The 13136-nt window shown below is 40.4% G+C and overlaps 1 protein-coding gene across 1 annotated transcript in view; it reads left to right on the plus strand.

The window, feature by feature from the left end:
* Positions 1 to 11557, plus strand: part of mpzl1l (myelin protein zero-like 1 like) — a 12401-nt gene extending 844 nt beyond the window's left edge. The window contains exons 2-6 of the mRNA XM_063014044.1: positions 2814 to 2980; positions 3884 to 4094; positions 5472 to 5601; positions 7204 to 7309; positions 10059 to 11557. Coding sequence (XP_062870114.1) covers positions 2814 to 2980; positions 3884 to 4094; positions 5472 to 5601; positions 7204 to 7309; positions 10059 to 10160 — 716 coding nt within the window. The 3' untranslated portion in view covers positions 10161 to 11557. The remainder of the gene's footprint in view (positions 1 to 2813; positions 2981 to 3883; positions 4095 to 5471; positions 5602 to 7203; positions 7310 to 10058) is intronic.
* Positions 11558 to 13136: the final 1579 nt, after the last annotated feature.

Here is a 13136-nt window from a genome sequence, read left to right on the forward strand (position 1 = left end):
ACACAGAAAGGACCCGGACCGCCCCACCCGGGGATCGAACCACCGTGCCGCCCCGACTGCGAAATATTGATAACCGTTAAACATCTGTGTACTCTATTTACCGTAATCATATAACTTGCTAACATCTTGCTATACTAGGGCAGTTGTAGCCTAGCGGTTAAGGTGCTGGACTAGTAATCGAAAGGTCGCTGATTAAAGCCCCACCACTGCCAGGTTGCCACTGTTGGGCCCTTGAGCAAGGCCCTTTAGAAGAAGAAGAAGATATACTTTATTTGTCACATATACATATACAGTTGTACAGTACAATGAAATTCTTTCTTCGCATATCCCAGCTTGTTTGGAAGCTGGGGTCAGAGCGCAGGGTCAGCCATCGTACAACGCTCCTGGGGCAGACAGGGTTAAGGGCCTTGCTCAAGGACCCAACAGTGGCTGCATAGCAGAGCCTGGAATTGAACCGCCAATCTTCCGGTTGATAGCCCAAAGCTCTACGCACTGTCCTTTACCCTTAATTGCTTAGACAGTATACTGTCACATTACTGTAAGTCGCTTTGGATCAAAGCGTCTGCTAAATGCTGATAATGTAAATGTAGTTCATGCACATAAGTGTGAGCTTCCGTGTCAGTGTTGGATCGGAATCTGAGGAAACACGAGCACAGATTTGAATGTGCATTAAAACATCGCTCAGTTTCCAGTTTAATAGATAAACCACTTACATTATAGCACTCTAACACTATTATAGCCATTTAGCAGACGCCTTTATCCAACGTTACTTACATTACAGTTACAGTACACAGTCTGACCAATTGAGGGTTAAGGGCCTTGCTCAAGGGCCCAACAGCAGCAACCTGGCAGTGGTGGGCCTTGAACCAGCAGCTTTCATTCAGTTACTAATCCTAATACTAATGTGTCTTTTTGTCCAGTCATCTGCTTCCATCTTTAGAATAGAATAGAATGATAAGACCACCACTGACTGATATTATTTGGGTGTGTTTGGTGATCCTGTTCTAATGATGGAAGCAGCATTTCAACTGACATTTCAATACTGGTTTCACTGGTATAAATGTATTAAAATTGTATAAAATTAAATTTTAAAATTAAAATTTTCCCACTTTAGCCACAGCATTGGGATAGTCCTCAGGCTTCTGAATGACATGTTTATTTTTCCTCTATTGTATCTGTTCCTCTATTCTGAGCCTTATTGTGTTGTTTTCCTTTGAAGTAGTTCATCTCAAAATATGTCCAAAATAACAGAGCTTCAGTTTGAGTGAGAGATTTGATTTGGTCCAGGATCTATTTGTCCTCTTTGCCATTCAAAGTACTTTTAAAAGTCTTTTCCAGCACCACCGTTTTCATGGATTGATATTCTTTGTATTTTGCTTCTTTATTTTAAGAAAAACAGCATAGGTCATAGTCAGGACAGTTCCAATATTTGTCTGGAAAGATCTTTTCCAGTTCCTTCGTTCTTGTTCTGCCAAGTGCCGGTCTGCGTCATATTTCCTGACTGCCGGATCCTTTGTTGTTGATAACTGATCTAAATAGGCAAAAACTGTCCATCACTTTATAATGTTCTCCAGTAATTATAGAATAAGTTACAGTTCACTCTATTCTTTAACTTAACCTAAACACACATACATACATATAATTGTCTTCAAACAGGAAAACACAATAACATCTGCAGGCCACAGTACTTCAGAATTAGGATCAGAAGTTGGGACGATATTTAACATTATTTTAGTTTGTTAACAAATTAGACCAGCGCTCCCCAAATTTGTTTGCACCACGAACCGGTTTCACTCACTCACTTTCTTAACCGCTTATCCAATCAGGGTCACGACGGGGTGCTGGAGCCTATCCCAGCTTTTCAATGGGCACAAGGCACAGAGTAACACCCTGGACGGGACGCCAGTCCATCGCAGGGCAGACACACGAACACCCACACACACACCCATTCACCTATAGGGCAAATCAGTGTCTCCAATTAACATGACTGCATGTTTTTGGACTGTGGGAGGAAACCGGAGCTCCCGGAGGAAACCCACACGTATACAGGATGGAAAGGACCCGGACCACCCCACCTGGGGATCGAACCCAGGACCTTCTTGCTTTGAGGCGACAGTGCTACCCACTTAGCCACCGTGCCACCCAGGCTTTAAAGTAAAATTATAAGACCTGACTGAAATAGGTACGTGTCAACAGGAAGAGACAGATTTTATTAAATGATAAAACATCTTTCAGAGTGTGATTGTCAATAAAACAGAAATTCTTTCTGTGCGGCCTGGTAATCTTGGCCCGGTGGTTGGGGATCACTGAATTAGACTACAAATTATTTATTTAAAGGTGCGCTGGTCAATGTCAGTATTCTTACTATTATACTATAGTTAAAGGACTCTAGCACACAGTGAAATATCATTGTTAAATTTCATTAATGCAAGTGTCTCAACCCAAAGGACTGTGCTGGATTGGTTATTCCTTATGCCTGCAACTTCCCTAAGGCCGTAAATGCTACTCTTGTTTATACTGCGCAAAATGCAAACAAGGTGTGTTGCTGTGCTAAACAGTGAAGGCGAGATAAGCACAGTCTGCTGTAAAACGTTGTACCTAACAGGATGGGACGACAGTGAATCTGGGAAGTGCTTTATCAGAATGAGAAAAGCTTTTTGACCTCTAAGGGAATGACTTTCTTTTATAGCTTCTTAATAAGCTGGGATATGTGAGCACTGCATTTAAGAAGGCATTTTATTTTATGTATATGTTTAAGTATACTATGGTTATATGTTAATTTAAATTGTTTTTTTTGTTTTTTTTTGCCACAGGTATGCATCTAGCTGCAGCTATAGAAGTGTACACTCCCAGCGATATGGTGGTAGAAAATGGAACCAACGTTTTACTCAAATGTACTTTTAAATCCACACAAGTGGTCAGCAGTCAAGCATTAGTGACCTGGGCCTTCACCCCAGAGGGCTCTACAGTGGGGGAGTCTGTAAGAATACAGTTTTTTCTCATATAATCTCATATAATTAATCATATGATATTTTATTTATTCTCCTATTATAATTCTACTGTATGAAAAGGTTTGGATACTTCTGATCAAATTACATATATGGTTTAATTTTTAAGTAAAATAAGCTCTGCAGCAGAGTTTAGTTATAAGGGCATTATTAAACCTTGATGACGAGCTTTCTTGTTCAAAACTGCATGTGAATAAACAGCCAATGTGGTCAGTCACTGTTGGCACTGCTGACTGGCGGCAACTTGCGCCCGGCCTTGTGTTGAAGAAAACACTAAGCGTCTTACTTGCAGATTTTATTTGTACAAGCAACCCTGCACAGTTTACCGTTACACCACCGTTCCCGTGTCCCTTGCTCTCATACAGGGGTTTTGCGTCGCCTTCATGGCCAAAATACAAGACAATCTATATGAGATTTCGCCTTGTGGCCGTGGACTGTGGTAATCGTGAGCATTGATGTTTGTTTAAAATAGAGCTTCCTCTTCTCATCAGGCATTAGATAACCATTATTTTTAGAACTTTACGTAGCTTCCTACTAGGGTAGCATATTGTTATAGCGTGTAAATTAAAGCCGCAAAGAGTGCAAAGTATTTATCATGCTCTGAAATTGTCATCATTTAATAACTACTAATGACATTTCTCAACTTGCGTTATGAGTCAAATAAGACCAAACACGTTAATTACATTCTGAGACTTTGCTACTGAACATTTGTACACAGTTGCTGTTTTATTTTTAGGTTTAGCGAGTAATAATATACTGCACATTTACATTATAATTCATATTTATTTCTTAGGGAACAAACACAGTAATCTTAGCAATGCCAAAGCACCTGATCATAGAATATTTTACATGTGGCCACACATTTTATCCCACAGATCTTCTACTACTCCGCTGGGAAAGCCATCCTGGACAGCCCTCAGTTTAAGGACCGAATGCAGTGGGCGGGAGACCTGAATAAAAAGGACGCCTCCATCCGCGTCACGGAGATGCAGTTTACGGACAACGGTACTTACGCGTGTGATGTGATGAACCCGCCCGATATCAGAGGCAAATCCTCACAAATTAAAGTCAGGGTTGTGATGAAAGGTAAGCAAGTTGTTTGTTGTTCTCGGGGACATTTGGGGATGTGATGCTGTTCAGTTCTGTACACTTAATGGCTAAAAGTATATGGACACCGCTTCTAATTGTTGAGTTTATGAATTTTGGCCCTATCAATTGCTACTAGGTACAAAAACAATGGTAGAATTTATATGCCCACAGTTTGGGTAAAAGCCTTGTCAGCCTTCCAGCATGCCTGACCTACTGTGCACAAAGCAAAGTCCATAAAGAAATGGTTAGAGCAGCCCAAGTGCTGATGTGTGAGTGACATTTTACCCACATTTACACCATTATCATTTGCTCTAGTGATCCCTGCCTTATGCAGTCTCAAAATGCAACCTTAACACAGTTGTAGCTTAGTGCTTAAGGTACTGGACTAGTAATCAGAAGGTTGCCGGTTCAAGCCCCACCATCACCAGGTTGCCACTGTTGGGTCCTTGAGGAAGACCCTTAACCCTCAATTGCTCAGATTGTGTACCGTCACAACTGTAAGTCGCTTTGGATAAAAGTGTCCACCTAATTCTGAAAATGTAACACAGTTACATCCGGGGGCGCCGTACGATAGCTGACCCTGCACTCTGACCCCAACTTCCAAACAAGCCGGGAAATGCGAAGAATGAATGTCGTTATACTGGACGTCTGTATATGTATAAATGACGAATAAAGGCGTTCTTCATCCTTCTATAGAGGATCGTACTGTCTCCGCGTCTCAAACAGACTGTAGGAGTCACTGTTGTAGAGTCAGGAAGGTGGCTGCCCACCCGACCCTCCTCAAACACGTCCAACTGACTTACAGTTGTCGTCAAATGCAAGTTGTGCATTTCTTGCTCAAGGGCTCACAGTAGGAAATTAACAGTGGTGGGGCTAGAACCAGTAACTGTATTTGTTAAGCACCAAAACAAATATAAATAATTGTATTTAAATCTGAAACCTGTTATTAAAAGACTGGTGCAGCTAATGTATATTATTTTGCACATGTGGATGTGACTGTAAGGTTATTTTTCTGATTATGCTGATCATTTCAGACTAACTACTGTCGCTAAATGGAGCTTTAATATTTATAAATTCATTTATTGTGATGGGTGGGTGGATGGGTGGTAACCTGTGCAGTTTGAAAAAGCCTTTTTCGCCCTGAATACTTACAAGAACGCCCATGTATAGCAATACCAAAAACCATGGCAAACATTTTTAACCAGGCCAAAATAGAAACAATCATCAGTTTCATAAAAATGGTCTTGGAACGCATATAAAAACAACACAATATAACCATTGTGTAAACACAGCGTAAAACATCGAAATAAATGACTTAAATAAAAAGCCTTTTTTACCCATTTTGAAAAGATTTATCTCTGTTGCTCTTGACAGAATCGCTGCCACAGACGAGCCCGGCAGTGATCGTGGGCGCTTGCATCGGTGCAGTCATAGGAGTCATCATCATCGCTGTAGTGGCATACCTTTTAGTAAGAGTTATGCGGTCCACTCGGGACTACGAAGGGTAAGTCGTAATGTCCACCCATACGACTAAATAGTGCTATTACTAGCACAGTGGGAATCGAGCATGGCTTATTAATTAACCCAGGGTGAATCTAACCTACTGACTTACTTACTCAAAGGACCTACTCGATTAGCATGATGCATAGCTGGTTCTGATTCACTGGTACTGGTTGTGGGTCTTTCCTATTTTTTAATCTCTTAACACGTTTTTACCTGTAACACATTTTCGACCTCACTGTCTGCCGTTATATTACCGAACATAACATAACACTCAGAAGGGCGGTATTTTAATCGTATCTGTGTGTGTGCTCAGTGTTTTGTTTTTGTGTGTGTCCTGCTTTGCTGCATTTTAATCGCTCTGGTTTCCTGTTCTTACTTTCCAACATCTGCACTAACCATATCAGTACTCCAGCTGCTCAGGATTTTGAGTCTGGGCTACTATTTGTATTTTTTTCTATTGTCTTGCACTATAAAGGCTTTTAATTTGACTGTATTTGCTTCCACTAGTTATTATTTAAGAAAAATGTTAATTAGAATTCTACCATCTTACATTTCCTATAAATGCCAGTCTATATCGGTGCATTTTATTGGCCTTTATTATTGATTAAATTGCATTACTTTTAAATATAGGCTCACCTCACTGCTAGCAAATTAATTTAGACAACAAATATTCATTCATTCATCGTCTGTTTTACCACCGCTTTATCCTGATCAGGGCCGTGGTGGGTGTAATTTACTGAGCGAAACATAGGGAACAGGACAGCAACCACACACACACACACACACCTAGGGCAATTATCAGTATCACCAGTAGGGATGTAATGATGCACCACAAGACAGTTAAAAATCGGTGCACACGTGCCTCGATTCAAATCGGTCATTCATTTAAGGTGAATCGATATTCACTTTAAACTGGCGCTATTCACCACGCCTGGTTGACGGCACTTCACAAAGTTGCCAGGTAGGGGATTTTCCAGCCAGATTTTTTTTTTTTTACACAATAAGCATTATTTTGCATAGTTTGTACCTACCTCAGAAATAAAAGGGCATTCATTATTTAGATAAATAAAAGATAAGCACAAATACAGTATTTTATTTTATTTAAAGAGAAATAATAAAAGAAAACTTTGTCATCATTTGTCTTCAATTTCATTTTGTTTAAACAAATCGGGATATAAAATCGTATCGTGAACCCAGTGTTGTGAATCGTATCGCATCGTGGGTAGAGTGTATCGTTACATCCCTAATCACCAGTTAACCTGACTGCTTGTCTTGCGAGTGGACTGTGGGAGGAAACCGGATTACCCGGAGGAAACCCACGTGGACATGGGGAGAACATACAAACTCTACACCGAAAGGGCCCAGATCGCTCCACCTTCTTACTGTTTCAGTGTTTATTTGCTTTTAATTTGTTATATATTATTTAATTTGATTTATTGCCATATTTCATGCTGCTTTATCATTTATTTTATTTTCTTTCCACATTTCTGTTTGTCTTCATCTTTCTCCGATGTTGTGTGCGTGTGTGTCTGTGCATCGTCTTTGCACATCATCATCATCATCGCTGCCTTCATCTAAATGAAAATTGCTCCGGCTGCCCCAGCTGCACCTCTGTAGAGAGTGCGAGCGCGCGGGTGACCCGGCCAGGAAAGAAGGCCGAGTCCAGCACGGAGGGCTCGCGCTGTAGCAGCCCCTCGGCTCCTGTACAGGTACGAGTAAAGTGTGTGAGTGACTAACTGAACCGCTGGGTTGGAATATAAAGGCCGTGCAGAGTGATATTTGCTCTTAGTTACGGCAAGCTTTTGAAATGTGATACCTTCATTCATTCATTCATTTATTCATTGTTTGTTTTACCTTCGCTTTATCCTGGTCAGGGTTGCGGTGGGTCTGATTCATTGGGCGAAAGACAGGGAACACCCCAGGTTGCCAGATCATCACGAAGCACACACACACACACTTAGGGCAATTTTCAGTCGCCTCATTTAGCCTGACTGCATGTTTTTGGACTTGTGGGAGGAAACCCATGCAGACTAAGGGAGAACATGCAAACTCTACACAGACAGAACCTGGCTGCCTGGCCAGGGAATAAAACTCGGGCTCTTTTTGCTCTGACAGCTACCCACCGTGCCACCCTGACCAACAATACACCCTGTCAGGATTAACACAAAGGGACAAGAGTATCCGTCACTCAGAACAGAGTTCAAGTCGGTGTATTTACTGTGTTTTGTCTTTGCACAATGTAACTACATTTAGTCCTTTGTTTAGCCTTTGTGTGTGTGTTTGAGAGCATTTAAAAGGTCCTTACATGGCTTTTTGTGCTGTGTGCGCCTGTGCACTTACTACAGAATGGTTTCCCTTCATTGTATGCATTCACATACAACGTTATTTGTTGACCAATTGTTCCACGCAGAGGCGAGTCGCGTCATGTCAGTGGCCTGGACTAAGAGCAGACAGCTAGCCTACTGTTACTGTATTTTAAATGGTAAAGGTTAACGTTTAATTGGTGCAAATAATAGAGACGTTCCTGAAGAACATGGTGAATTCTTTTAATCCATTTGTTAAAGCATTGTCACCAAGAGCGGATCACTCTATACCCGCAGCTTTAAAGTCTAGACTAAATTTCACCCTCTGCACCTCTAATACTGGAATTAAAGCTTAGATGTTTGCCATTTGTACCAAACTAATTCATGATTTCCCCCCAGATGCATTATAAAAATCGTATACTTTTTTTGTCCCCCCAATTTTCTCCACTGATGTAGTCGTATCCATGTACCCTGATTGCGTTACGCTTCCTTTCTACCGATGCAACCCTCCACTGCTGACTGAGGAGCTTCGCAACTGACACACGCCCCCTCCGACACGTGTGCAGTACCGACTGCCTCTTTAGATAGATAGATAGATAGATAGATAGATAGATAGATAGATAGATAGATAGATAGATAGATAGATAGATAGATAGATACTTTATTAATCCCGAACAAAATTAAGGACCTCTTTTCACCTGCATGAGGCGAGTTCATATGCTGATCAGCATTATTCCCCAACTGCGCAGGCGCCATCAATCAGCCAGCAGAGGTCGTAATTGCACCAGTTATGAGGGACCCTGGTCTGGCTCGTACTATCCCTAAACAACAGCCAATCATTGTTCATGTGGCCGCCCAGCCGGATGGCAGAGCTGAGATTCGATATGATGTATTCGAAATCCCAGCTCTGGTGTGCCAGCGTGTTTTACTGCTGCGCCACCTGAGCCGTCCTTATACTTCCTTTAAAAAAAATCACTTAACAGCGCTGTATATGGAAAACAGACTGGAGATGACTGTAAACTTCACAGCTTGTCCTAAAAGGTGCACATTTCTGTCAAGTAAATATACATGGCTTTAAAATCTAGCACAGAAAATACCAAGCGCAACGTTTTCTGCAGTGTTTTCAACCACTTTGCACTGAAACCGCACCTATACTAAGATTAAATTCATTATTAATAGTGAGTAAACCCAGTAAAAAGGTGATGTAACGTGGTTCACTACCACTTTTGTGTCAGCTAAACTTTGCTGTCTTATATAGGTTTACTTATTTCCTTATTTTGATCTCCGACTCTCGTCTTGACATTTACAGTTCCCCACTTCCCCTTTTTGTTTTCTGTCAACTACTTACAGAAGAACATGTTTTAATACAAATGACAGATTAGCCAGTGTTTTATATACACCGATGAGGCATAACATTATGAGCACTGACAGGTGAAGTGAATAACACTGATTATCTCTTCATCACGGCACCTGTTAGTGGGGGGGATATGTTACGCAGCAATGAACATTTTATCCTCAAAGATTGACGAGGACCAAATTGTGACGGCTAGACGACTGGGTCAGATCATCTCCAAAACTGGAGCTCTTGTGGGGTGTTCCCGGTCTGCAGTGGTCAGTATCTATCAAACGTGGTCCAAGGAAGGAACAGTGGTAAACCGGGGGCAGGGTCACTGACGCACGTGAGGAGCGAAGGCTGGCCCGTGTGGTCCGATCCAACAAACTGCTGAAGAAGTTTGTGCTGGTTCTGATAGAAAGGGGTCAGAATACACAGAGCAGCACAGTTTGTTGTGCAGCAAAAAGGGGACCCAAGACAATATAAGGAAGGTGGTCATAATGTTATGCCTGATCTGTGTACACAGACTGTAATATAAGCCTGGGATGGCATGGACAAAACACACAAACTGTTTGTAAATTAGTATTTGATTTATTAATGGGAAAAGGTTGCATTACTGATATTACCCATAGGGATAAAGTAATTGCCCCCTAAATATAATAGTTAGTTGTACCACTGTGGAGGATTTTTGAGCCACATTAGAGACCTAAAGTGACCGTTTAAGGTCCTTCCACAGCATCTTCTTTTATTATCATTATTTTTACATTAAATCTTCTTTATATATGAACTGATTTTTCCTCCTTTTTTGTCTTCTTTCCTCAGGGCCCGGTGATATACGCCCAGCTCGATCACTCCGGCAACAAAAATATCAACTCCGTCCATAAGCTGGAGCCTGTGGTGTACGCTGACATTCGTAAGAAGTAGAAACAAAAAAGACAGAGGACCTCTAACAACACTCCAGTTTAATTTCTTTCCTTTTAAACTAACCACAGTGAAGCATTAAATGCAACACATCTCATATATGCAGATGTTTTAAATGACTGAGGGTGGCATTCCTGCATGCTGTCGATCAACCGGCCTGTAGTTGATCTGCTTCTTTAGTTCACTTTTTTACCTGCTACTGTTATTAGATCCTTAAAACAAGGTTCCGGATAATCAGTTTAGGTTCTGTTCCAGCCACTAAAACACTTAACACTTCATTCCTAAATGTACACGTTGTGATGTATGTTCTATCTGATTCAGTAGCTTAATAACCTGATTGTTAGACTAGTTAGACTAGTTTGTTTGACGGATTTTTATGTGTAACACTAACCACAGCAAAAAAATCACGACCAAATCTTCACATGACATTCTGAATTACTGTGTTTAGTCTTAAACCCTAACCACATCAGTACTTTATAACAGATTAGTATTATTATTAACGTGTTAACGCCTGTAAACAAGCTTAAGCGGTTAAAAAATCATGTAAATGGTCAAATTTACCTGGAAATGTTAACCTTTTTTACCATTACATTGTTTTTTTTCTTATTATTGTTTTAATTTTGCTAATACTGGTTCCAAAGTTATTTCAGTACATATTTGCGTGAAAATAATGTTTGATTGATTTCTAGCTGTGTGGCAATGTTGCAATAATTAGCATGTGTATATCTGGTTAGCTGTTACAGTATATTTTTTTAAGCTCCATCACTGTAAATATGGCGTTACTGTCGTATTCTGGTACACATATTGCATATTTGTTTACTCAGAACATGCCAAAATATTTGCTTTTGAGCATTCCTCGATTCCTTGATACGTTTCCCCCGGTTTTAAGTCTTAATCAGTCGTGTTTTGCACATTTTATGTTTTAAGTATGAACACTAATCATGACCAAAACATCTGAGAAATAGAATCATGGACCTTCCACACACAGTCGATATGATGCTTTCGTTGCATTTGTATGGTTTGTTTTGCTTTTTTATTTGTATTTTTTCGCCTTTTAAGACTCGGCCTCCTCATTAGGAAACACTCATGACTGAGTGATTTTATACTAAGTGTTGAGAAATACGCATTATGTTTTAGTGCATGCTTGAACTGAAAGCACTCCCGTCCTTCTGTTCTTCCTTAAGAAGTGTGTTAATGCAGATTAATAGTTATGATTTGTGTTAATCGTTAGTTTTGAGAACTGGAATGGTGTAAATTAGTGCCTTTTTTCACATTTCATGAATTTCACAGGTCACATGCGTGTGTCTTGCCCACTTTTATTTTATATATGAAAACGCTGTATCTTTTTTTGTTTGTTCGATTGTTTTTTAACATATGTATAAATATATATAAAAATCAAAGGAACTCACATTTGTCTCTTTTTACTCTCGTGAGTGACGTGTCTTGTATTATCACATCAAGCTGCCAGTTTCTTTATCTATTTATCTTTTTTCTCTTATTTCATTTCCTTCTCCAGCTCTGTCATTTAAATTCCTTATTATAATTCCTTTTTAAGAAGTCACAGACTTTCGCACGAACACAACACGAACAGCCGCTTTTTGAAACTGTAATCTCGCAAAGAACCAGGGTAGCACTGTCGCCTCACAGCAAGAAGGTTCCTGGGTTTGATCCCCAGGTGGGGCGTTCCTTACTGTGTGGAGTTTGCATGTTCTCCCCGTGTCTGCGTGGGTTTCCTCTGGGAGCTTCGGTACAGGTACAGCACGGTGGGTAGCACTGTCGCCTCACAGCAAGAAGGTTCCTGGGTTTGATCCCCAGACGGGGCGGTCCGGGTCCTTTCTGTAGGTTTCCTCCGGGAGCTCCAGTTTCCTCCCACTGTCCAAAAACATGCAGTCAAGTTAACTGGAGACACTGAATTGCCCTATACTTTTGTTCTAATGGGGTTTTAGCAGATTTGTATTTGTAAAATGTTGGTTACTAAATCGAGGAAACGTTTACTGAGGAAGCCCTTCTGAGGAAGTCGCTCTAGATAAGATCGTCAGCTACATTTCTAAATTTTAAATTTGACCTTGATCTAATGTTTGAGGTATGGGGATCGATCTCAGAGGAAATATATTTATCTAATGTGAGGTATGGGGATCGATCTCAGAGGAAATATATTTATCTAATGTGAGGTATGGGGATCGATCTCAGAGGAAATATATTTATCTAATGTGAGGTATGGGGATCGATCTCAGAGGAAATATATTTATCTAATGTGAGGTATGGGGATCGATCTCAGAGGAAATATATTTATCTAATGTGAGGTATGGGGATCGATCTCAGAGGAAATATAGTTATCTAATGTGAGGTATGGGGATCGATCTCAGAGGAAATATATTTATCTAATGTGAGGTATGGGGATCGATCTCAGAGGAAATATATTTATCTAATGTGAGGTATGGGGATCGATCTCAGAGGAAATATATTTATCTAATGTGAGGTATGGGGATCGATCTCAGAGGAAATATAGTTATCTAATGTGAGGTATGGGGATCGATCTCAGAGGAAATATATTTATCTAATGTTTGAGGTATGGGGATCGATCTCAGAGGAAATATATTTATCTAATGTTTGAGGTATGGGGATCGATCTCAGAGGAAATATATTTATCTAATGTTTGAGGTATGGGGATCGATCTCAGAGGAAATATATTTATCTAATGTTTGAGGTATGGGGATCGATCTCAGAGGAAATATATTTATCTAATGTGAGGTATGGGGATCGATCTCAGGAAATATATTTATCTAATGTGAGGTATGGGGATCGATCTCAGAGGAAATATATTTATCTAATGTGAGGTATGGGGATCGATCTCAGAGGAAATATATTTATCTAATGTGAGGTATGGGGATCGATCTCAGGAAATATATTTATCTAATGTGAGGTATGGGGATCGATCTCAGAGGAAATATATTTATCTAATGTGAGGTATGGGGATCG

Source organism: Trichomycterus rosablanca, chromosome 18 (genome assembly GCF_030014385.1).
Source record: "Trichomycterus rosablanca isolate fTriRos1 chromosome 18, fTriRos1.hap1, whole genome shotgun sequence".
NCBI lineage: Eukaryota > Metazoa > Chordata > Actinopteri > Siluriformes > Trichomycteridae > Trichomycterus > Trichomycterus rosablanca.